Below are 27,255 nucleotides of genomic sequence, written 5' to 3'. Positions count from 1 at the left end.
TTCTGCTGAAAGCATGAACATGGATGGCACACGCAGAGGACATCCGGCACAGGCCACGCTGCTTTTTGCTTATGCAGCTAATGACAATAATTCACTCTCTGAGCTCCTGATTATCATCTCCTGATGCAAAAAAAACACCAGATGCTGCAGTACAACACTAGCTATTTTTGTTATTTTTCCTCAAAGCTATAATAGGGAATGCATCCCATTTGTACTTTTGTTGTTAATTATCAGATCTGTTACATAAGCCTGCTGTTGAAACCTAAGATTGATGGACAGAGGATCTTGTATGTTTTTTATTGTGATGTCAGATGCAATTTAGCTTTGTTATACAATAGCCTGTGTTATGAAAAGCAGGCCAGGGCACTGACAGTGCTTCCAGAGGAATGGCGTAAACGAGTTTGAGAGACGGTATAGATCTGACACCATCAACATTGGTATAAGGATAAGGCACAATTTACAAAACTACGCAACAACTGGACACGTGTTTTACTTAATTCCTCATTGATCTCTTTGTGTACAATTGTAAAAAGGCTTTTGCTTTGCCATACAGCATCAAACTGAGTTATGCTTAACAGTTTGGATGCAAGCTAAATGCTTTCTGGCTTATGGGGCTGTGTATCTTGCTTATGGGTCCATTATATACCTACGCAGTTGTCTGCAGTAAAGCTGGTTGATTTACTCTGCCATATTCAGGTATAGTGATTCCTTTCCGAAAGAACTGTTGAACGAGCAAAATGGAAACCTGAAATTTTAAATTAGCACAGATTTTTCCCCGTCAATAACAATATCAGAACTCCAGAAACAAGTATTGTGTGATACTTGACACCGATCCTGACAACCTTTATGTAACCGAGCCGACTCCCTGCCATCTAATTTTATTACCTTACCCAAAACATCAGAGGCATGATGGCGGCTTGCTGTAACAGAAGATGTATGTATCCTCTGTCCACATGTCAGATCTGTCTCATTATGAACGCTCATGGTGTAAAACATGTCTAATACCGGTTTACAGTATTGAAACAGAAAATTGCATTAAAAAACTTTCAAAAAGAATCCATGTACTAATAGATATATAGATATTCTGTTAGAGGATTAAATTCTCATTCATGTGGTAATACACATGTTATTCACTTGTAAATAGCACTATTTCTTTTCACTCATGCATCACAAGAGAGCCTAATCCATGAATACTACAGAAACTGAGTAGAGAGGCAAATGAAAGAGGCTGAGGTTTCCTGTGTGGTTAGATGGTCACAACCACATGTAAAGTTGCCTTTGCTACAGTACTTTACAGTTACACTGAGCTTCCATGTAAAGCTCTCGTGCGTTGTACGGACTGAATCATTTCTCCCACTCGGAATGCGGCGTCACATTTTCACATCGATATCTTTATTCGTTCAGTCGTGTTCATGTGAGCAGGAAGCTGAACCTGGCTCTGCAGTTTGTGTTAATATTGGGAATACGTCACCGTCCATAGATAGGTTTTACAGTAAGGAGACGTGCTTTGCGCTCTTGATTTTCGTTTCCCCCCCCTTTGGAGTAAGGAATGGACTTTCCCTGACAGACATGTCACGGCGCTATGAGAAAAGCCGAGCCGTCCTGTGTGTCTGCCATTGCAGTTCAGCGGTAAAGCGTCGGAGGACGTTAAAGCGCCTTTTCTCGCGTGTGTGAAAGGATATTTCAGTCAGGAAGATTTGAATATATTGGTTTGGACGAGTTCCACCCGGAAAGGATTACATTTAGTCGTTAACGATAGCGTATTTGCTCCGGTCCGCTACAGAAGGAGCTCACCGGGAACTTTGGACGGTTACACCGCGGCTGACATGTTGCTCTCCGGCCACAGAGGGCGGCTGAGTTATCAACTCTAGCCCGGCGCTGCGGCACCTGGCCGGGGGGGGAAACCAAACATTTTACGCTTTGTTTTTTTTTTTTTTCTCTGAACAAGCAAACGTAGCTCGTTGTGTTTTATAAACGCTACACCAACTTCGAGGAGCTGAAGGAAGAACAAAATGTCTGCCAGGGCTGCATCTACTAAGGTAACGCTCTGTTTCTCTTTAGGTTTTAATATGGACCTTTTTATAATGTAAACGTTACACGATCACGATTCGATTTCCAACGACCGCAAGATAAAGCATCAAATCAACGGCGTCTCAGGAGCAGCCGTTAGTTAGCCGGCTGCCTCCTCAGACTGGGGTCGGTATAACTAGCACTGGCGTTAGCTACTGACTCTAGGAATAACAGGTAACGCAGATAATACGTCTATAAATACGTACAGACATATTATATTACATAATAGTCTATGTGACGATAAGTAACTTCATCACACATCGTCCTCGCGGTGAGAAACTAGCTAGCTAACCTTTTTCGACGCTCACGTCAGGTGTTTAAATAACTAACGTTGCGATTTGAAGTTTTAAATTCGTCACCTCACGGATACTTTACCACAAATGCAATATTTCCAATACGGAGACTCATTTTTTTGAGTTTAGTTTACATTAATATTTAGCTACAGAAATCACTTGTGTGTTGCTGGTAAGTCGAGTACAAAAGTTAGTCACTGACTAGTTAACTAACTTTTGAAAAACAGTTTTTAGGGGTGAATATCTAGCTAGTAAAACACACAGCAGGTGTTTATTTATTTATTTATTTATTTATTTATTTATTTATTACATATATGTTGGCTTTTTTTTCCTGAGTAGATTTGTGATGATGAGTTTTAACCACACAGCCAAGCAGAAACTGTTTTGAAGTGAAGGATCTCCTCCTACTATGAAACGCAGTGTTATTTAACATGGGCGTGTTTGTGTTTCGGGTGAAACTTTAGCTGAAGTTCAGGAAGGCTGAAAGTGTCTGACCTGCCCTTCCTATCAATGATCCACTGTGTGTCATGATCTGTAGGCTGTCTATTTGTTTTAATCACCCAATAACCTAGTCCAGGTGACGCATAGAGCCTTTTCCACATGTATTACATTTAATCTATATCATTGCAAGTTGTGAAACGTGAGCTGGATTAATTTTTTATTGCTCATGTATGTGTGATCTTTTTAACCGGAGCAGATATCCCTCCAACATGTCGAGTAATTCCTGTGATGCTGTTGGCCATCATAAGAGAACAAAACACTTGTCAGAAAACATGTCACACATTGTTGTGTATTTGCACCTCGTGTGGTTGTTGCCTGTTTGCACTATGGCCCTGAGGAAACGGTGTATACAAGCCGTGCAGATGAATAACACAGACATGTGAATTGAACTTTTAACTTTCCTATATTTAGCCGTACTAATCTGTAATGAAATCGGTTAGATTTTATAATGCAAACTGTTGAAATTTTTCAAACTTTCCTCACTTGCAGTGTATAAAACTGGGAAACAGCAGTTGTAGTGCATTAAACTTAGATTAGCGTATACACTGTCATGTTGATGTGAGGATTATAAATTGAGTGAAAATACTCTTTCCTGTTGAAACCGTTCATCTTTTTTATTGTGCTACTTCTACAGAAGGTACAGTGTAATTTCTTTACATTAATATTATTTATTTTGCAGTTAAGGTGAACAAGGCAAGTGAACGCTCCAACGAGCTGCCCAGTTTTGTTTTGTTTGGCCGATGTATATCATGCTTTATTTAAGTGCGTTAATACAGATTTATCTGCTTCTAACAAAATTTCTAAAGCGTATAATTGTGTTGCTGCGAACTCAGTGAAACCTCAGCAAGTGATTGGCTTTATTCTGGCTATGAGACATGGTGTTCACTGTGTGAAGCAAGGAGGAGAAATATACGACACAGGAATTTATGGTGCTTGGTTATGTCATTGTTTCCATTGTTTTCCTGGTTCAGAAAGTTTTTGTTTTTTGTGCAAACAAATGAATCCACCTAATAAAAAGTGCTTAAGCCTTGTGTGTACTGCAGGAGGTAGGATTCCCAAAGACTAATGACTGATTAGGTATATTATACACTTGCTTTACTTAAAATTATGTTTAATTATTATTTTTGTTGTAGTTTGTTTTCTGGTTGTTGAAAGGTTTTCTAGTTGTCTGCTGGTCAATGACAAATAAGTATTCAACTATAAGTTTGCATGTGTTTTGAGCTGATTGAGTTAATCTCTCTTTTATACATGGTGAGAGTCAGGGGTGGGACAATAGAAATGTTCCCCACTATGCATAATCTCCTAAAAAATGTGAGTATTTATGTGGTTGGCAGATTAGAGGGAAAAGGCAAACGTTTGCTTTTTATTTTCTTCTAACCAGTCTGGGAAACATTATTTCTCCAAACATCATTATTATTTTGCTTGAAAAAAAAGTGATTTTTGTAGCGAAATTTTCAATAGTTGAAATTTTCATTTTCTCCGACTAACAAGTGATTTAGAAGCCATATTTTCTAATATTATAAAGTGCAATTTCATTAATAATGGTTATTTGTGGTTGTATCAGCCCTAAACATTTATTTCAGCCTAGGTGCCTTTTATTGTGAGAAACATACAGATGCGCAATTTATTTATTTGAAAATGTGCAGCACATCAGCATCCAGACGTATCTGTATTTTAAAAGCTTTAATTTTTCTGTCTCTTCTTTTAGGCTGAAATGAGCAAAATGACATTTTTATAATCAATTGCTTTCTCTTTTGTTGTTCACCAGTTCAGCTGTTAGGATTTTAGTAAGTTATAAGTGTTTGTTATAAGAATCTATAAGTGTTCCTACATAGTGCTTAACTCTGATCGCCTAATCTCAGAGCATTGTATGATGCCTCTGCACAATCTGAGTGGAATGAAAATCCAGTGAAATGGATGTGCTGAGACATGAGATCCCAAAATAGAGCCGTCATAGTGTTTTCAGTGATGATGCTGCTGCTGCTGCTGCTCTGAGCTCAGTGCCTCCAGTGAAGCAAGAACACATTCAGTAGTTTATAAAACACTTAAATGGACTCTAGAGAACATGATGAGGGTAAGAATGATGTGTTCTTATTTGCTCTCTGTTGTTTCTTCCTTTATGAAACAGTTTGAGTTTAGAGATGATTACTGAGGTGTTAGCTATTGAAGCATGTGCACATTTGGGGAACTCGATGTTAGATACAGATATTATGGTGTTAATGTTGCTGAACGTGGCTGTGAAATGTAAGATTTAATCAGTAGCTTTTCCTGTTCTGTCAGCAGGAGTTTTTTTTTTTCGTTCATATTTTCATATATAGTGTTTTTTGCCGCCAAAGGTCTGCTGAGTTTGGGGAAATGTGATGCTTGATGTAACTGTCAAAAATGGCAACATGCAAAACACAAAGGTATGCAAATGTCTGAGAGAGTTAAAACGTGCCCCATCATCTCGGGTACAACTGTGACTAAAATCTCTCATTTGCATTTTGACTATTTATGGGTTGGTGCTGTAAGCAGATTCACATGTTACTTTTTACGTGTTTAAGATAAGGACATGAGTATCCAGTTTCTTGGACTCTATGAAGATAAACAAAGACGTGTGACACACAGATACTGTGGTTCTTCAGAGGGGGTAAAACCACATACTAAGCATATGCAGTCATACGTTGTTGTTTTTTTTTTTAACAACTCCTCCTTGTTTCCTGCACTCCCATTTGTACTCTGACATCATCCGTCTTTCCGTGTAAGCAAAAGGGAGGGAGTTTTGCTGACCATACTAGTATGAAATGTAGGTTGTACATTCACTAGCTGCTCCCAGGGTGTGTTCCTCTTCCCACGTTCACAAACACCTTGCGCTGATGACTTTCTTGGGGTCATAGGTCACCAGTGACACGTGGCACTAATGAAGACTGTATTTCCTGCTGGCTGGTGTAGTATTACCTAGCTGGTTGTCAGCAGGACGTAGGCCTTATGGTGTGTACACATGGTTTTACCTTACAGATGGTGCACATGGATCTACACACATACACACAGCCTTGTCTCAGACTTTCTATCGTAGTATTACAAGTTAACTTAAATACCAGCTACCAGTTTGCCAGCATTTCTTTCTAAGGTTTGTTTGATGATCAAGAAAGTCAAAGAAAGTCTTCTTTTAATTTTAGTTTAGTTGACTGTAGGGATGAACCAAATATGAGTTGTGAACAAAAGTTGGTGGAAAATGTTATGGAGTTACGATAAATGAAGTCTGAAATATAAAAGTGTTTTTTTTTTTTTTGTTTGTTTGTTTGTTTTTGGTACAACAACGTATAAAGATTTACGTTTAGAGATGATTTCAGTAACCATCAGGGTCACAGTGCTACTGACTAGCATCCTGTTCAGGATTGTAGTGGGTCAGGAGCCTGTTTACGCTGAATGGTATGATTCATGGCGATGATGATGGCAATATTGTTATTGCTATTGCTCAAAATGCAAAATAATTACAAATAGAATAATGATGAAATGGAAAAGGTTCTTTTTGTATTTTTTCCCCTGATGTATATTACTTTAAATTTATACCCCACTAATACACAGAGTTATGAAAACGGCATTACAGAGAGAAGTTAAAGGTAGAGTCAGTTTTGTGGAGTAATTTAGAGTAAAGGAGTGTTTAGGCATACAGATCACAGAGACTAAATGAACAGAGACTCGTCATTTTTAACTGAGAGAATTACGTCTGCTGACATGAGTAATAGAACCATCAGCAGCTAGATGTGGGCATGTCCAGTGAGGCAAACAAACCTTTAATAGTAGTGATTTATTATTTTTTCTTTCTTTTCATTAAGCACCTCCAGCCTACCACATTTAAGTGGGGTTTTTTCTATTCACCATCAGTGCTCATTGCATACACTGTAGAATAGTGGTGTAAGAACTCCTATATGGTGCCTTGTAGACCTGTTTGAAACTTTTACTGCAGGTACACTTTTTTTTTCTCCTGTTTCTGTCTACACCTGCCCTAACTGGTCTTTTTCATGTCCATTAAAATATCACCACACTTGACTTTGTGAAAGTGAAGCTTCACTGCAGTCTAACAAACTGGTTCCCACTTAAGTGTTTTTAGTAAACATAACCAAGCAATGGAGCCGGGCCTTGTGGCATAGACATGCATTTTAAATGTAATAAACGCTCTATTTTATTTTACATCAGGCCAAAGAAAAATAGGTTTGCATTGTATTCAGAATCATTTTTAAATAACCGATTAGTCACTTACATAAAAAAGTAACTGATTAGTCAAATTCTTGTGCACATTACTCGCCAAAGCAGCCTGATGTATTGGATGATGATGATGAGGGCTTGAGGATGTGAGTTAAATTTTGTGTCCTGAATTAAGTGTTTCCTTTCATCTTCTGTCTATTGATGCAAGGTGAGAAACCTTTTTCACGCCATGACATTACACCTCCTGTGTACAGATGTGAACAGGAAATCCAAAGATTGATCTTATGTTCTCATTAATCTCTCTTACTGAAACGAGATCCCTGCTGTCTATATATCAGGTGAGGTACCTTTCATACTTTTGTCAGCTCATACATCACTGAGAGTAATGTGTGTATGTGTGGGGAACGAGAGATTTTGCATGTAATGTTGCTTATCAGCACATCTCCACTGAGCTCAGTGAAGTATACAGGTGACTTTTTTTTATTTATTTTATTTTTTATTATTATTATTCTATTTTACATCTTCTCAGTTGTAAAACTCTTAAAGTCTAATTAAATTAAAACCGAATTAATGTTTTACCTGATTAGCGTAATAATATCCCAAATAAAATGGTTATCTTCGCTCGAGCTTTAACATGCTGCATTTACCTGCTTCCCTGTGCATGACAGTTAAGGGGCTCATTATGTACGTCCTTGAAGCTTCACTCAACAGGGTGTTTACAGACCCTACAAAATAAATCACAAGCACGCCGGATCTGGTCGGCTCTAAACCTGGCTTAAAGCAGGGGTTTTTTTTTGTGTGTTTTTGTGTCTTGCCGTGTGTAAGGTTTTCGAACATTCTGGAACAAAAGCAAAGGCATCACAGTTATGCATGTTAAGCTGGTTTTACCTGCAGTGTGTGAGTAATGCTATGCCTAGTTATAGCTCTAGAGCAGGATTTAATACTAGTGTGGTCCTTCTTGTTCCACTGGATTCTTTCTCAGGGGGATCACAGCGTGCATCAATAAGCATAGCTAGTGTATTATTAATGCCCTTTAACGAAACATTCATTATTCCTAAAGGTGTGGAAAGAATTGCTCATGATTTTAGAAAAGTATGTAATCTTACACACTTGCTGGATTTTAAACGTTTTTTCCGTCTTAATCATTGAGCGGAAAGCCAAGGTTAATGTATTGCATTATATTAAGTGAACTAAAGTTAGACATCCTCTAATCTCATGGCAAGTCTTGATCAATAATGTGACATGATTGCTAGTGTGACAAAGACTAGAGTTCTGGTCATCACTGTTGACCTTGGTACAAGGTAAAATATGTTGATGTGATTTAAGCTTCATCATGCATGCTCTTCATCCTCTCCATATGCAGCTTTACGCATTGCCTATCTGCTATTGAAGGTATCGTAGCATCAGCAGCTCAGGGCTATTTATAGACTTCCGATCTATAGAAGAGCAGCTTCACCCGAGCTTGATATATTTCCTCCATATTTTTTCCTAAAGGATTGATATTTACAAATTCCGATCTCTGCTCTGAGCAAAGACTGACTTTTTTTGCCTTCCTTAGGCGCAGGTTTGCAGATAAACACGGATATACAGGACACTCTTTACATGTTTACACAATTGTTAGCATTCTATAGCGCCTTGTTTGCTTATTACACTGGATGTGGTCCATGTTCACGTTTGCTCTGTGTCAGCATGGCTTCAATATAGAGAGGCAGGAAAAGAAAACGCGCATGGAATCTGTCAGCACTCCCAGCCCGGGTAGTGACACACATTCCATGATGACTGTGTGCCAGAAAGCTTGTAGACAAGCTGTGTGTGTATGTGTTTGTGTGTTTGGAGTTATGTAGACCCCATTTCTGTCACTCCAGACCTTTACACCTCTGAGAGATTGATGATCTGTATATCCCTGTATGATCTACAGCAGCTACCAGACTACTTATCCCAGCTGGTTCACCTGTATGTAAAATATCTAAAAGGACTCTTGCTGTTTGTGCGTCTGTGCACTAGAGACCAAGCTAGATTGAAAGCCACCTTGGCACAAGTTCTAAGGAAACCATGCTGTGTTAACCTCGCTATGCAGCATATTGGACTTGTATGTCAGTGGAGTTCCCAACCGGGTGTGATATGCATATGTCACTGCTTCCGAATCAGTGATGTTGACGCATTTTATGATGTCCTGTTGTCCTTTTAATTTAGATCAAATCATTTTCACTTGTATGTGGGGGAACCTGTAAAATTCTCCCTCAGACAGATTTGAGTTCATTTAAAATGATGTAATGGATTCCATTCCATTAATTCTCTGCAACCACTAGAATGACTATTGCTGAGTGTAACAAGAACTGTCTCTCATGGCACTGTAAGGGTTAAGGCCAGTACAGCACTTTACACTGCAGATGGATCTGTGCTCCTACTGAACAGAGGTCTACAGTGTAGCACAACTGCAGCTCCCCTCCCTCTATGCACACTCCAGAATGCTGCCAGGCCGCTGGGATTTATTTGTGTGTGTGTGCGCGCGAGAGAGGGAGGGAGGGAGGGACAGACAGAGAGAGAGAGAGAGAGGAGAAAGAGACTGAACAAGAGACATAGGTGCAGATGGAGATAGATCTTAAAAAAAAAAAATTATATGCCTGTGTAGGAAGAGAGAGTGTGGAGCTATTTTGAGTTGCAATCAAATGTGGGATTAAATCAGTTGTTCTTACTGAAAGTCTTGGTCTTCTACTGAAGATGAAGCTCGTGTCAGTGGACAATTAAACCTGCGGCATCCTCCACTGGAAGGTGTGTGGGAGTTTGGAGGTAGAGATGAGTCTTCTGTGGTGAGGACACAAACTGCTGTAAGTAGATAGTTGAGTAAAAACTGTTGCTCACTACGCTCAATCTAATTTTATCAGCCGGAAATGCAGTTGGTACGATTCCATGTAATTAGGCTTGTACGTTCATATAGACCTTTGTTGTCCAACATCATATCGCAGAAGTTTTTTGTTTTTGATGCTGAACTACAAACTAGCTGTCTGTGTAATAATTAGAAAAGAGAAGCGTTGACGTATGTACATGGACATATGTGTGTACTTAATGTCACAGTATCCCCTAGTGTGCCATTCTTCCTGTATCATGTTATGACCTCTACTGTCACTTAGGATTTCTAGCACTAGCATTTCTAGTCCCTAGCTAGTGGACATTTACCATACGTCAGCAGGATGACACCCATTTTCCGTTAAAAGCGGCATGTTTTACAGGTTGTTTGTGTGTATGAGGGAGAGCCTGCAGTACTATACACAGTGTGTTTTAAAGTGCACCTCTTTGTACTATATTCAGCAGGTCGGCTGTTTTTACACTTTTTATTGTAGAAGTATTGATGCTGCTGTTTCTGTGTTATGACTGATCAACATATCCGTTGTTTTGTAGTAGAACATCTGACCAGTGAAATCTTGATTGAAGATGCCTCATGGTGACACAGTTATTTGGTGTCTGAAGGTATTCATTTTCCTCTGCTGACAGTAAATCCTTGTTCTGCAGCTAGGCTCTCTGTTAAAACTAGGGCACTTGTTCATTCTCCTCTGTACATGAATCAGTAATATCTGACATTGTAAGCAGTGCTGGTAAAAATGGCTGGTCACAATTCACACTTTAACCGCTATTGCACTTTATAAAGAATTAGATTTTGTCTAAACATGTAAGCTGTGTAGGTAAATGCTGGTTTAGGCAAATAATCTGGATAGATGGATGGATGGATAGACCAACTCTTTTTGTCTGTCATTATGCAAGTATAATGATAAACAGTGCGCAATATACTGTCATAGCTCTTTGTAACTTGATAATGACTAAACAGCTTCTACTGTCATTTGCATTTATTCATTTGCCAAGTTCTTTTATCCAACACAATGTGTGACTGAGACGAGTTATAGGCCACACATACAGCTGAACAAGGGTTAAAGGCCTAATAGCTAAGGGGCTTAAACTGACAATTTTCCTCATCATTAGCTCAAAATGTTACTGCATCTCACTGTAGCGACTCATGCATAACAAAGACCTTTGCATGCACAGAAAATCATTTAAATATATATGACGGAATTTAAATATATATGACGGAATTGTACGTCTTTGACCACCTGAGTCATGCTTTGAGATCACATTTTGACAGGCAGCCAAGATCCATACCAAGATCCAAGTGCATTTGCCAATGATGGGAAAATACTGTGATAATTGAAGAGCATTTACTAATAAAAGCCAACTTTTTACAGCTTGTATATGCTGTAAAGGTAAACAAACAAACAAGGCACAGTGTGCATGTGTGTGTTTTTGAAAGCTTCTATCTTTTATAGTTTTATTTTACTGTCTAAACAGCAATCTTTCCCCACGGGAAGTCCAATACTCTTGCCACCCCATTAGGCTTACCACTGGGGAGAGGGGAAAATATGCTGTGGGACTGTACCAATCTCAGGCCAAGTGCTTGGAAACCATTCTAGGATAAGAGAACATAACTAAACATGTCGCGGTGGGGATAATGTGTAGTGAGAAATCTACACCCTATAAACCTATAGATACATTATTTACCCGATTGGCTAAACCACTGCTGAGTTTCTCTGGACTCAACAGGAATGTATAACATGTCTGAATGGCAGTCAAGACCTTCAGCGTTCTCTGATCCAGGTGTTCTGTTTCGAAATACTACATCATACCTAATCAAATTTTCTTCTGGCTTAAAGTTAAAGCTTATTTTCTTACTGTTCTTCGACTGACTGTTCACTGACTCTTTTCTGCTTATGTAAATATAGTGCAAACTGTTGTCCTATTAGAGTAATATGATTCTCTAATTCCATTATTGACTAGTTGAGATTTATAAAAAAGTTTATAAAATCAGTTTGAAGTGGTAATAAATATATAATTTTTTTTTTTTGCCAGATTTAGTGTTCCTGTGTCCACTGTAGCCTCAGACTCCTGTTACTGGCTCACAGGAGTGGAACCTGATGTAGCCCAACTTACTCAATCTTCTGAGATGTATTTCTGTTAACCATTGTAGTCAATTTATTTTGAATTCTTCGAGTCACCACGGCCTTCCTGTCGGCGCAAACCATTCTGATCATTCAGGCTGATGGTACATGGTTCAATTCAATTTCATGAGAATAGCACTTCACAATGGACATGGTCACAAAGCATCCTTTTCTTTTTAGATTACAGGAATCTAAAAAAAAATTGTAAGAATGTAAATGAGAAATATTACATTTAAATTTGTCTGGCTGCATAATTGTATGAATGGTGTACAAGTGTTCCTATTAAATTGGCCAGGGAGTTTATATAATGCAATAACACACAAATAGTAATATGCTGATGTGATAACTCTTCCATCCCATCTGCTTTGCTATTATTGATGAGCTGATTTTTGACAACTGCCTTTTTTTAGAGTGTGCTTGGCCCCAGTCTCTCGTTAGAGCTGCACTCAGCTGTCTGATCCATCTGTGTGTGTGGGCCCAAATGGCTCTGCTTCAATCTCAGCCTGCAGCCCCCTTAGTGGAGAGAGCTGTCAGCTGACACTTGTGCCAGGCTCCTTCCTACACTGTGGAAATCTCGATTGGCTTACGTTTACAGTAGAAGCTGAATGGCCTCACTAAATGTGCAACTAAAGCCTTCTGGTTTTCTGGAACTGTGAAAAAGCAAAAGTGTGAGATGGTGGCTTCTATTGCTAGGTTATATAAGATTGGAGCAATATAGGTTCTATTGCTATGTATGTTTGTTTTTTAAACACTATTGACTAGTATGCTTATTCGGGTATGTTTTTTCTTGAGCATAATTATATGGGACTGTCCACATTAAATTATTATTATTATTATTTTATTTTATTTTTTTTATACTCCAGTCATTTTGTTCCATATAAATGTCAAGGGAATGTAATCATTCATGCATCATCACAAAGATCTCATTGATGAAATCAGTGTCCTAATACATTATCTTTATTAAATCTAAGCAAAGCAGTGCAGTTACTTATAAGTATTTAACTACTAGCTTTTTTATTAATTTTTTGAAACCACGGTCAGAATTTGGTGCCAAAAGCGTGAACTCATTTATCCAGACTGCCTTGTATCAACAGTCTAGGCTGGTGGAGGTGGTGTGATGGTGTGTGGAATCTTTCCCTGGCACACTTTGGGCACTTTAATACCTCAAAATCATCGTGTCGTGATCAGTTTACCATCATTCAATAAATACTTTCAGTAATGATGATGCACCATGTCACAACGCAAAAATCAGCTCAAACTGGTTTCATGAACATCACAATGAGTTCATTGTATTTTAGTGGCTTCCCAGTCACCATATTTGAATCCAGTAGAACACCTTTGGAGTGTGGTAGAACAGGATTATGGAATTTGCAGCATGAAAGTGCATCATACAATTCCTTGAGATTTTTCAGGTGCAGTCATGTCAATATGGACCCAAAGGAATCTCAAAGGAATGTGTCGGAAATCTTGTAGAATCCATGACACTTCTAATTGTTGCTATAGTGTTTCTAAGTGCTTGATGAACGTGCTATATGAGACGCATTTTTTACTGATGGTTACATAGATAGTTATTTCATACGCGGTATGTCTATAAAGAGACGCTATGATGTATGATCTGATGATCTTACGTATGACGCTATGATCTGATGATCTTACGGAAGAACCAAGGTTCGCTGATCAACTCCTAGTGAGACCTGAACTGCAATCAGCCATTGCTGTAAGTTCCAGAAGAATAACTGTCTTGGACACTAAAAGTTCTTCAATAAAGAGACTGATCTCAAGCCCTCAAAGAAACTGACCCCGTCATCTTTCGACTTCAGAAACTCACCTGTTTCTAAGAAATGGAAAGAAAGATTAATCAACAAAATGATGGAACGCAGCAATGTTTTTTCTACTCATGAGTTTGATGTAGGCTGCAGTAAAAGCATGCAGCATGCAACATGCTATCAAAACGAATGATGACAAACCATTTCGAGAAGGATCTTGTCGTCCGCCACCTGCGGATCTCGAAGCGCTCAGACAACTGTCAGAACTAAAAGGAACTGGCATAATCACTGAGTCACGCAGTCTGTATGCATCCCCTATAGTAGTCGTCCGAAATAAAAACATCAAGATCCGGATGTGTGTGGACTAAACAGGCACACTATGACTGATCAGTACACGGTGCCTAAAATCGAAGATGCACGGTCTTGTCTAAATGGAAGCAAATGGTTCAGCGAAGTGGATACTACAGTACCAACTACTCCTCTTTGAGGCGGGCCTTAAGCTGTCCCTAGACAAATGCCAGTTTTGTCAACCATCTTTGTCCTATGTTGGCCACATTGTGTCGCAAGATGGAGTGTCTACAGATCCAAAGAAAACAGAAGCAGTCACTACTTGGCCCAGACCAGCCACTGTAACTGCTTTACGATCTTTCCTGGGATTCTGCGGATATTACAGATGCTTTGTCAAAGATTATTCCAAAGTTGCTTTTCCTCTGAACCAACTTTTGTCCGGTTACCTACCTCATGTGAAAAGGTCCAAGAAAAAGCTGGAACAAACCTACCTCAATCCATCAGAGCCATTTGGTTGTCGGTGGGACGACAAATGCGAGGCTGGTTTTGAGGAAGACTTACTGACCCTCTCGTGCTGGCCTTTGCAAATCCCCATTTACCCTATATGCTACACGTTGATGCTAGTTGAGAAGGACTAGGAGGAGTTTTATACTAAGACCGAGGTAAATGGGCTCAGACCAGTCACTTTCATTAGTTGCAGCCTAACTCCATTCGAACGTCACTATCCTGCACAGACTGCTGGGTTTCAACGCCTCATGTTGCAGAAAGTTAAATGTCCAACGTACCTGTGTTTCAGCTGAGACCGAAAGATGGAAATGGACCTGTCAAAATCCTCCATCGTAATCATATTTTGCCCCTGGGGCAGAAAGTATGTTTGGATCCAGTGCGAAACCCAGATCTTGTCCCAAGGAGAAAAATAAGGCAGAAGAAAAGACAAAACAAGAACAAAGGTGATGATAAACTTATTCGAAAACCCTGAAGTGTCAGAACATGAAGGATGAATACACTGGCTCAGAGGAGGAAGAAGTTGGGCTATGGTATGACATGCCATTCGCAGTACAAAATACCCTAACAGATAAAGAAACGTCGGAAACATTCAGTCTGAATTTTGATATCAGAATCAGCTTTATTGCCAGGCATGTTTTCACATGCGTGGAATTTGTTTTAGTGACAGTTTTAGTGATATTCAACCTGAAGATCACACTGCAGAGTTACAACCTGTTCAGGAGCGAGAAGCCGACAGAGAAGAGACTAGAACTGGCACAGTTGAACACTCTGACCTACAAGAGGCAAGTAACACAGACAGACTCAAGAAACTATAACGCCTGATACAGAACCTGACTCTCAAGATGACTTATAGACTGATCGTAAGACTGGAAGATCTCAAAGACTTAGGAAAGCTCCTTCTAGACTTACCTATGACACCCCAGGTAGTAATAGTATTGTTTCCCCTACAGTTAAATAGGTTTTCCTGTTTACACAAGTGGATAAGTTCCCCCTTTAATAATTTTGGTGAGGTTTACATCATGTGATAATCTACCAAACCATGAGGGCATGACATTTTTTTTTAGGTAGGGAGAGAGTGTAATAACCTGATTATCCAGCAATCATGATATTTTTTTCTTTGTCTTGTATTTATAAGAATGTATTTTATCATTAATGCGTGAAGTCATTTAATGTATTTTACTACCTTATAATTAGATCATTTAGATCACGTTTTATTTCCTATAACGGTAAGATTAAAACACACGTTTTTAACGTTTTAAATACATATTCATAGTTCATTTATAAGATGAAAAAAAAAAAATCCAGGTATATTTCGTTTGTTATTGTCCCATGATGCTCGGAGTGTACTACGTAAGACCGGAAGCTTAGAAGGAGAGCGAGGATAAATCGAGAAAACATGTGATGCCGATGTTCGCAGAAGGCAACGGGAAAATAGTTTAAAACAAAAATAAGTGATTTAAAGATGCGTTTCAGCGAGCTTGGAAATCTGTTCCTTGCTCCAGTGGACCGCGAAGGAGTTCGTGAACGACCCACGAAGGGAGGGAGTGAGTTGAATTGTGTTTCCGAGGACGGAATGTTAGCATTGCCGAATTTGTGTTCAGTACCTCATGGAGAGCCGAACTAGAGGAGATTCAGAACTCACCTGCGTCGAGGACAACAGCTAGGGAAGCGGGATTCTGTGCGCACATCTCCATTGCTCCTTAAGACCACGAGGATGAGAGATTTCTTCAGACTGGTAGGATGAGTTGAATCCTATGTATTTTCCTAAGGATTTGAGCTCCAACGCGCGCAGATGATTTTAATTGCAAGCATATAAAACTCTAAAACCTCTTGAGGTTAAAACTGTAATCAAAAACATTCTTTTATATTTACTGGTAATCCTATGTTCATACTTTTCCATTTAATTAATACTAAAAGCCTAAAATGCATTGTGTGCGTGTGTGTCTGTGTGCAAGTGTGTGTCTGTGTGTAATTTGACTCTCACTAGACTAGACTAGACTCTCAATTTGTTTTCGTTCATATCAGAACTTAATTTTTGGCTTTCGGTTTTCCTTTTACCTTGGTCTTCAAATTCAGTACTCCGTAAAGCATCCTTAAAAAGCAAGTTGGTGATTTTAGACGTACAGAAATTGGGCCATTCTGCCTACATCTGTATAAAAAAATACTTGTTCTTTATTACAGGCTATAGTCATGAACAAGTCTATTTAGATGGATATTAGTGAAATTAATAATCAAATAAAAATCTCCATGTCCTACAGAACTCTGGTGAAACAATAGTTGTTTCCTCATTCAGTACATTTCCCACACTTATAGCTTCCCACAACTTTTCACCTGCTGTTGAATTAGAAATTAGAGACAATTTTTCATTCATTCATTCATTCATCTTCTACCGCTTATCCGAACTACCTCGGGTCACGGGGAGCCTGTGCCTATCTCAGGCGTCATCGGGCATCAAGGCAGGATACACCCTGGACGGAGTGCCAACCCATCGCAGGGCACACACACACACACTCATTCACACACTAGGGACAATTTTCCAGAGATGCCAATCAACCTACCATGCATGTCTTTGGACCGGGGGAGGAAACCGGAGTACCCGGAGGAAACCCCCGAGGCACAGGGAGAACATGCAAACTCCACACACACAAGGTGGAGGCGGGAATCGAACCCCGACCCTGGAGGTGTGAGGCGAACGTGCTAACCACTAAGCCACCGTGCCCCCCGTAGAGACAATTTTTGTTTTTTAATTAATACTCCATTTCTGATGCTTCATTGCGCTTTAATGGTCCCCGGAATGAGATTACTTGGCCAGTGTGCTCACCTCATACGAGAAAGCAGCTGAATGAGAGTGAGCGTACCGTGGATAATTTAGGAAGGATGCTTTCTCAGACACTTGTTTTATCGGGACAGTGAGATGGGCAATAGAATAACATTTTAATATTAGGATAAAGGCTCACAAGTGACTCAGGTTTGTGTCATGGCTGTGTCACAGCAATCCCAGCTGGGCGTCTAATGAGCATACTTGGCCCACCTTTGAAAGTAGGATGGTTGGCGTTCCTCTCTCCCGTGACACTTATAGCTTTGTTTGCCAGTCATGGGAGTCAGATCTGTTTTTTTTTTTTCTTTTTCTTTTTTCTGTACTGAATAAGGTAGCTGCTGCTTAAGATGCAGTGTGGTTGACCTCAAAATTATCAGATGAAATTTGTTTGCCTTTATCCTCAAAGTACAGCAGTCACCAGAAGGGTAAAGAGAAATTTGTGTTTAACCTAGCAAGGCCCGTTTACTTTTATCCATCTTACTTCATCGCCCACATCCACTGGAGGCTGTTAAATTACGGTAAAGCTGTGCAGTCTTCTCCTGTTCTCCTGCCAGGGTTTTATTGGCGCTGTGTTGCAGAGATGGCAGAAAGAGACTGGCTAAGTAATTGTGTTTGGGTTAGAGGCGCAGAGGAATGGACTGCGGTGTGGAATGTCTGCCTGGCAGAAATGCCCACTGAATCCTCCCAACCCCACTGCTAAGATGAAGGTCTAAAAACTCATCCGTCACAGAGATGCATGAGCTCCTGTCAGATGAGGTTCTTAGTTAAAGCTCTCTAAAAGACCTGCATACTTTCTGTTTGTTTAGTTCAGTCACAGCTATCCCATTGTCCTGAGGTATGCTGCACTCTGCAATCACAAGCTTCCCTTTAGACTTCTAGCTTGTTTAAACAATGCCAAAGGAAGACATTAGGGAAGTGTTTACTAAAGACTTCCTCTCTGATTATGAACTCATTCATGTGAATGTACAACAAGCTGAAGATTGCAAGGGTTTTTCATGTATACTGATATGCAGTATATCGTAATTATTAGGTGAGAGTATATGGTTTGCTTGTTTCTTGGGCTAACTGAAGTCTTACAAATGTAAATTTCACTTGTCACCTAGAATGTATATTGGGAAAACCCAAACGTGTAGAGATGAGGATGAGGGATGACTGTTCATTGGAGTGCAGGTGTGTGTATGCATGTGAAAAAGAGAAGGACATTAAGCACCACTTAATATGTGGATATCCTGCCAGGTGCAGCCTACAGGCCTTGTTAAAACGACACCAGCTCATCCTTTCTGACTGGCCTTAGTGGTCTCTCTTGCCACTTTTGACTGGATTAATGGCATATTGTCCTTTTCAGAGCATCTCATGCTAAAGTCTGCTGTGCTTATCACTTGTTTATACAATAATAGTGGAATTATGTTAAAGTTGGTTAACCATAATGTCCTATAATATAACGACGCTGTTGTTTTCCAGAAAGAATGCAAAAATGCATGAATGAATAAATAAATGTTCAAATGTGCCTTTTGATTTCTTTTCATTGTGTAGACAGTATAAGTGAGGAAGGAAGAATAGCATTGCAAAAAGAACCCATCACTGTGCAGCACATCAAGGTCATTTAGACTCTCGGGGAAATCATGTAGTCATGCACCGGCTAATAGGAGCCCAAGGAAAACACAAACACTAGTTTAGAAACATTCCGATGCTGCGCTGCTGCTGAGTTTCAAGTGTATTTTAAGGCACGTCATCCCTTCAGGGTGTGCAGGATGTTAATTTGGAAGTAAATCTCAACTTATGCTTTGATTGTCTTCTCTTTTTCCTAAAGCAGAGTGCAGCAATGGAGGAGACGGTGATATGGGAGCAGCACACAGTAACTTTACACAGGGTGGGTATTGTTTCATTTTTGTTTTTCGATTTTTGTTTTCTTCCTTTAACATGATATTGTGAAAGATCCAAGCTCTTGTGTTCCACTGAACCATAATTTGAACAGTTTCCTAAATTAGTCAAGGTCATTTATAAAGTACCATTGATGTCTCTAATTCAGAGAATTGGACTGTGTAAAGTAAGGCTTCTGCACATTGTCACTGGTAGCAATATCTTCCTTTTGTTCTAGTCCCTGCTTGCATTATAAGGCCTTTTGTATTGCCATTATTCTCTGTATGTGCTTGATCATCACTGCCTTTCCTTTATCTTACCTTCTCTCCAGTTTGCATTCTTTTTTCCCATGTGATCTGATCTGGTGATCTGAGCAGAGAGTAAAACTGAAATGTAACTGTTCACAATATAGAAAATTAAAATTGAAACCTAAATGAATATTTTAGCTATTATTTATTTATTTTTAAGCATTTTAAAAAGACAACAATAATGTTACATTTCCCAAAAATAAATAATAAAAGCACATGATGAAAGCACATCATGAAGGCATAATCATCAAACATTTTTCACAGAGGATCCCAAATGACCTGCTATTCATTGCTTTTTGGCTCTGCCTAAGGTGTAGCAAGTAATAATAAGGTATAATTAGTGTAGTGAAAGCAATTTGATTAGATTCACCCAGAGGAAAATGTCATGGAAGAACATCGCCACATATAAAGGGGGAAAAATACATTTTGCTCTTTACATGTTACTTAAACAATAGTAAAAACTACTTTTAGCACAGCATGACTTATTTAAATCCATCACTAGTCTACAGCATGAGCTTGACTCAGTGTTCACACACAAGTTTAAGTGGCATCATCAGTTTTCCACTTTAAAGCTCTTCATTGTGGAACATGATGCTAAAACCTGATTTAAAATGCAGTCGCTGAGTAGCGTGTATGAAAACGTAATTGTGCAACATTTTAAAGTTTGTGTCTGTGTAGCATGTTCTTTTTCTACTCGTAACCTTTTGGACTCCTCTCTGCAGGCTCCAGGGTTTGGGTTTGGAATTGCCATCTCAGGCGGGAGGGACAACCCCCACTTCCAGAGCGGAGAGACGTCTATAGTCATCTCTGATGTGCTCAAGGGAGGGCCAGCAGAGGGCCTACTGCAGTAAGACAGTTTTCTAGCTTATACATTCTCTTATTGTAAACCTGCACTACCTGTTAAAAGTTTTAGCACACTACATTAAATTGTCTTAAACACAGTTTAATAAAGGTTTACGGTTGAAATATGTTTATATGGTCAAAGTATATAGTGAACCTATTGTCCGCTTGTGTATAAATAGTGCTTTTTTTTTTTTTTTTTTTTTTTTTTAAAAAGAAAAGCTTCTTGAGTGAATGTTTTTCATGAAACTAGAAGAGTTTTTTTTTTTTCATTTTAATGCATAATTCCTTATGGTACTACATAGCGTTAATGTCTGCGTTATTATTCTAATGTAAAATATAAATTTTATGAGCATTTGCCCAGACCTTTTGCCGATAGTGTACGTTATGTCTCATATAACACACATTTAAGCCTTAATATAGTCAGTTAAATAAGACAACTGCCTCCAGAAAACAGTGCTTGCTAATATAATACAATTTCTACACCAACAATGTGCCCATTGGTCTGTGTTCACACAGACAGGTCTATTTGAGACTGACATCTGTTTTGCAAGCATCTTTGCATGATTGAGATTTGCAGTTTGCAAAAAACAGCTTTTCTTACTAGGCTACATTATTCTTAATGCATTATTTATGACTAAAGAAGCAAATTTAAAGGTATCAGTCATGATTTGCCTGATCAAACATTCTGTTGAACCCAGAGGGTGTTGATGTTAAACGTAAAATTCAATTTAATGCTCAACTCCTGCTTGAAACTTCTACACACTTGGCATACATGAGAGACTTTTTTTTCTTTCAGGACATAAATTATTAGGCAAAAATTTAGCATCACATACTCGCAGGAACTGTCTGTAGGCAAAGAAATCTTGTTATTATATAGCAGTTCAATATTAGAGATGACCTCGATCCTAGATCTGATTGAATCCAATCCAACACTGTAACAAATCCTGCCTGAAATATCACACATACTTGCAGCTTGTAGCACAGTGTAACATAAAGCAGCTTGAAGTAGGTCATGCAGTAATAACAGAAGACACCCAAGTTACCATTTTACAAATTGCTAGCCTGGGTACCTGGGACAAACGTATTACACTTCCAGGCTGTCCGTCTTTATTCATGTGTAACTTTCTCCAGTGCAAAAACCAGAAAAGGAAACACTTTCTGTTGACTTTTACAGATCAAATGTTTTCACATTTGGTAAACATTTGGTTTACAATGTAAACGTACCGACTGATGCACTTCATTCCACTCGGAAAAACACCACAGATCCTTCGCCATACATACAGGGAGAAGTTAAAAAGAAATGTATATATTTTGTGTGTGTGTGTATATGTGTATGTATGTGTATATATGTGTATGTGTGTATATATGTATGTATGTATGTATGTATATATATATGTATATATATGTGTATATATATATATATATATATATATATAATGTATGTGTGTGTGTGTGTGTGTGTATATATATATATATATATATATATATATATGTATATATATATGTATATATGTGTATATATATATATATATATATATATATATATATATGTGTATGTATGTGTGTATGTATACAATTTACATTTATTACAATTAAAGGCTTGATATTTTACACCAAGGGTGCGTTAAGTCTGGAGCAGGCCGTAAATCTCCTGCTAGCACAATATGCAGTAACTTAATAACTAGACATTTTAATATCGTTTATATGCAGTAAAGACGGAACATGCCTCATGGCTTAAATCTTGGCAACAACATGCTGATTTTTTTAATTTTTTTATTGAGGGCACAGACATGATGTTGCGTCAGAAACCTCTTTGGAAGAGGATATATGGAGCATGACTGCCCTTCCCAGGAATTCATAATATTTGTCCATTTCCAAAAAAGTGGGTTTAATTCTTGGTTTCACAAGGATGTACAGTTCTGTGTATGTCCTTAAGCTTATTATTTATCTATATATTTTTTTTGGTTGGTTATTTTCCTAGCTTATTCCATCATTTAGTTACATCACTGATTCACACAAGACTTGTATAAGGTTTAAGTGTAAAAAATCAATAATATTTTAGTGTTTGGAGCAATATCACAATGCGCAGAATAGACTTGCTTTCTATATTTTTATGCTCCCAATCTGGAAGATTTTGAATATATGAAGTTGAGCAAATTCGCTCCTGTAGTGCATGGCTGGCATTAGGCAGTGCTACCTGTTATTTATCTTTAATATAAATATTAATAATGCTCTGTAATGTCCTCACAGGGAGAATGACAGAGTTGTCACGGTTAACTCTGTCTCCATGGATAACGTGGAACATGCATATGCGGTGCAACAGCTACGGAAAAGCGGAAAGAACGCAAAAATAGTAAGTTTTTAATGTGCGTTAGGTTTGTTTTCCTGTTCAGCTGTCCTTCTGTTTCAACTTGCACTAATGCATAATATAAAAATGTCAAGAGGCAAGTCATAGCACAAACTAAAGTTAACTTAATAACCGTCAATAACCGAATTCTTCCTCTCTTTCTTTCTCCCTATCAGACAATCAGACGAAAGAGGAAGGTTCAGGTCCCATCAGGACGTCACGGAGAGCGAGAAACCATGTCTGAGCATGACGAGGATGATGACAGCTATGAAGACGAGATCTATGAAGTGCGGAGTGGGCGGAGTGGGTACGGCGGAGGAGGGGCCAACGGAAGACGCAGCGCTAGAGGCGATCGACAGGGCACAAGACGGGAGCGGGACAGAGAACGTAGCGCCTCTAGAGACAGGAGCCTGTCTCCACGCTCAGAGCGCCACTCCGTCTCTTCCAACCTGGCTTCCCGTCCAGCCAAGGTCACACTTGTCAAGTCTCGCAAGAATGAAGGTTAGCTTCACAACGTCAGACTGACAGTTAGCTCCTCTTAATTTATAGTTGAACTAAAATGTGGTTTTGGCTTGTAATTAGAGAATGAGCTATGTTATTAGAGACTAACAAAAAGGAATTGGCAAAAGAATAGATGAATGTAACCAAATAAGTATACTAACATGGCGCGCATGTTTGTTCCTGCTCTTCACTTTTATAAGCAGAATATGGCCTTCGCCTGGCCAGCCACATCTTCGTGAAGGATATCTCTCCCGAGAGCCTGGCTGCCAGGGACGGCAACATCCAGGAAGGAGATGTGGTGCTGAAGGTGAGAGAGCATACGACTGCTAGAAATGAGCAGTGTGGTAAAATCTGATTAAACAAGGATAGATATGGCCAAGTGATGAGAGCATGAGATGTTCATTTTCATTAGGTTTGCAGAAATCGTATACATTTTGATGCTTTTGCTTAAAGTAAACAGCAAGAAAACTGTTAACTCCTGTGTGCCAACTTGGTTTGCAAATACATAATATTTGTGAAGGTTACAGACATTTTAGGGCCTCATATGTGTTACCATCTTAGAGGGTGTTTTTAAAAGGTTTTAACATTTTGTTTACTGAAAAAAATTGGTGAGATTTGAGAAGGGCCTACTACAGGTTGTTCATGGAACAGGCCAGCGCAATATCTTCTGAAAATTTCAGAAATAGGTTTTTGTAAATTTAAAACAAAAAAGTGACCTTGGTCTGCAATGTTTACATCACACTGGGATTCCAGGTATTGTAGTTTTGATGTTGTTTTTGATCACATTTCTCTATTGTATAGTGAGTACATGCTTGTGTAAGAGCACTGTTATTTATAGTCTAAAGGACCTTTTGGTTACCTTTAAGTTCTCATGTTCTGTTAGCTTCAGTGAAATGTTTGCTCAGAGGAAAGAACTTTAGGCTCTGTGAAGTAGAGAAACACTCAGATGATGTGGGCCATCAACAAGTTGTTTTTATATGGTTGTCAATATTCAGGTTTTCAGGTGCTGCATGTCATAACTGCACTGCAACAGATGTGGCATGTGTTTATTACCCCTGTAGATCACAATGTTTGGGTTTTAATCAGTGCCAGAATGCATGCTGCTATGCATTAGTTTGCACTTTAACTTTTGAATGTAGGTGATAAGCGCTAGTTAGTTTCAAATCATTGACATGTGTGCCACCTGCAGAATTGGATTTTTTGTAGTGTAAAATGTCTCCTAAATATTTTGCAACATCTCATCTTAGATAAATGGCACGGTGACGGAGAACCTCTCCCTGATAGATGCTAAGAAGCTGATTGAAAGGTCGAAGGGAAAGTTGAAGATGGTTGTGCAGAGAGACGAGAGAGCCACATTGCTTAACATCCCTGATCTAGATGACAGCATCCCCTCAGGCAATGCTTCCGATAGAGATGGTTAGTATTCCTGTTTCTAAGTATAATGCCTGCACCGTTTTTAGTTCTCAAGGTTTTTTGTTTTTGGCATTTAATGTGCCTTAAAGATGATTGTTTTATCTGAAGGGTTATTAGTAAGTTATGTATGCTAGTATGGTATTAGTATGTTATGCTTTTACTTGGAAATCTAATGTTTTGTTGTCTTTGGTGACAGATATTTCAGATATCCACTCTGTGGCATCTGATCATTCGAACCGATCCCATGACAAGAAGAGGAGCAGTCGCTCTCGTTCCCCAGACCGGCGCTCTGAGCCCTCAGACCATTCCAGACATTCTCCTCCACAAATCAGCAATGGCAGGTCTGTGCTCATGCTCTCTCTCTCTCTCTCTCTCTCTCTCTCTCTCTCTCTCTCTCTCTCTCTCTCTCTCTCTCTCTCTCTCTCTCTCTCTCTCTCTCTCTCTCTCTCTCTCTCTCTCTCCCCCCCCCCCCCCTCTCTCTCTCTCTCTCTCTCTCTCTCTCTCTCTCTCTCTCTCTCTCCCCCCCCCCTCTCTCCACACTTTCCTTCTGCTTTTTCACATTTTTTAATGTAAAAATTATCCAATTTTTCATTTTTTTCATATTCATTTGAATGTATTATATCATTCTGAATCAGAACCACACGATTCCTGTTGCACAGAATTCAGCCAATGTAAGTGACTCAGATGAGGTTTGCAAGCATCCCAACAGACCTGTAGCATGCTTTGCCTCAAACACTACCAACTTAGCTTTCTTTTCCTAATGAGCCATTTGTGTTCTTCATAAATGAGTTTGGTTTACCATATATGGTAAATGAAAAGCTTAATAAATAAGATTGCCATGGGAAGATTTCATTAAGAACGTCTCTCCTCGCATCCTTTTTCATGGTTGCTTTTTATGGCCTGGTTCTCTTTTACCAGCGGGTTATCAGTGGAGGAAGTTTGTTTTAAAGTGTCAATCTATCCTCCTTCCTCTTCTGCTTCTCACTACAGGTTCAATTTTACACACACTGGAGATGAATAAAACGAATAGATTGATAGTGATGATATTATAATTATTAACAAGACAACCTATATATATGTATGTGTGTATATAATAGTGCAGCAATAAGGTTGGCAGAAACTGGAAATTTTTTCTCTTCCAGGATGCAATAGTATTCCTGGAATAAAGCAGGACCACTGATTAATTATGACAACATTTACATCACATTTTACTTTTTTAATCATCCTATCATGGTCATTTAGTGAAACAATAGACGGGACAGCATTTATTTGTATGTTTGTTGGTTTAAACAGTTGGCATGTGAACGCAGCATTACACTTAGTTGTCTGTATAATGTCCTTTTTTATTGCCCGTACTAACTGCTGTGAAGAATATTAATCAGCGTCATGAATTAAACAGGACCACATGTGGAGACGTGTGCCTGCATTTAGACAGGAACAGCAGTAAAGCGAGAGGGTTTTTTGCAGTCTATAAACACTGCTTTCCATGTGCTCAATATGACATTAAAGGTTACTGAATGGTTACACTCTGGTTCTCTGTGGCCATGTGCTGATTTTTCAAGGGCCAATTTCTCATTTAGCACTCAGGACCAGTACCACTCCACCTGGCGTCTCTCTCTCTCTCTCTCTCTCTCTCTCTCCTATCATCCTCCATCACTCCAGATCAGATGGGCTGGTCTAAATATAACCCAGCAAAGGAGCAACAAAACACAGCTGTGACCTTCAAGACTACCTAACTGCTATAGCCTTGCATTGTCCTTGTCTTGTGCTCGATCTCTCGCTCTCTTCCACCCCTCCACCCCCTTTGCAGCAGTTTCTCTTTTACAGTAAACAGTGTTTTATTGAGTGTGTTCTTTGTTGATAATGACAGAATGCCATGTGGTTTTGTGTTGTCTGCCTTTTTTTGGCCAAAAGGCATGCATTAATCCTTAAAAATGCTTAGTGAAAAATTCACTTACTGTCTCTTTGCTTCACATTCAGCACTGCTTAATCATATAGACATGTGTTCGATATACAGACTGTTTACATCTTTATTCCTTGGTATTTTAGATGTACAAAAAATGACAACGATTTGCTGGAACTAAGCATCGCTTTGCATCTTAACCCAAAACCTTGTCCTTGTATTTACAGTCACAGGAGTCGTGATGAGGATCGAATCTCAAAGCCACTCCCCTTGCCTGCTAAAATGGTGGAGGAGACTCATAAAGCACTGGAACAGACTGGGACCAGAGAGGAGAAACAGCTCCCCCCCCTGCCAGGTCAGAGTTCAGATTAATATCTTGACCCATCTGTCATCAGCATGCATAAATGAATTGGTGCATTTATGTAATTATTTGAAAGCAAACACTTGTAATATGAAATGATTGTTCTACCATGTACATTTGCTGAGAAGCATTTGAAAGGTTTTTAGCTAAAGGTTGAGACTGAAGAGTGTATGTGCACAGTAGTGTTAATGTGTGCAATATGATTTGTATTAATTTTGACACTTTTTCTGCCTGTAGCATCCTGCTGTTTGGGGGCTTTAACCTCTTTTAACAGGAAAGCTACTTTATGTGGGTTTGTCTGTT

The 27,255-nt window shown here is 39.0% G+C and overlaps 1 protein-coding gene across 12 annotated transcripts in view; it reads left to right on the top strand.

The window, feature by feature from the left end:
• Positions 1–1,581: 1,581 nt before the first annotated feature.
• Positions 1,582–27,255, top strand: part of tjp1b (tight junction protein 1b) — a 38,579-nt gene continuing 12,905 nt past the window's right edge. For 3 of the 12 annotated variants that reach the window (XM_060886658.1, XM_060886664.1, XM_060886657.1), the window contains exons 1-9: positions 1,583–2,039; positions 19,227–19,286; positions 20,307–20,431; positions 22,678–22,780; positions 22,951–23,275; positions 23,476–23,582; positions 24,523–24,691; positions 24,885–25,029; positions 26,819–26,946. In XM_060886658.1, the coding sequence (XP_060742641.1) occupies positions 2,013–2,039; positions 19,227–19,286; positions 20,307–20,431; positions 22,678–22,780; positions 22,951–23,275; positions 23,476–23,582; positions 24,523–24,691; positions 24,885–25,029; positions 26,819–26,946 (1,189 nt within the window). In that variant the 5' untranslated portion in view covers positions 1,583–2,012. Of the gene's footprint in view, positions 2,040–19,226; positions 19,287–20,306; positions 20,432–22,677; positions 22,781–22,950; positions 23,276–23,475; positions 23,583–24,522; positions 24,692–24,884; positions 25,030–26,818; positions 26,947–27,255 lie in introns of all 12 variants that reach the window. The other 9 variants (XM_060886661.1, XM_060886659.1, XM_060886669.1 and 6 more) reach the window with 6 other exon arrangements.

The sequence above is a fragment of the Tachysurus vachellii genome, chromosome 14 (assembly GCF_030014155.1).
Source record: "Tachysurus vachellii isolate PV-2020 chromosome 14, HZAU_Pvac_v1, whole genome shotgun sequence".
NCBI classification, from domain to species: Eukaryota; Metazoa; Chordata; class Actinopteri; order Siluriformes; family Bagridae; genus Tachysurus; species Tachysurus vachellii.
This window is presented reverse-complemented; position numbering and strand designations above follow the sequence as displayed.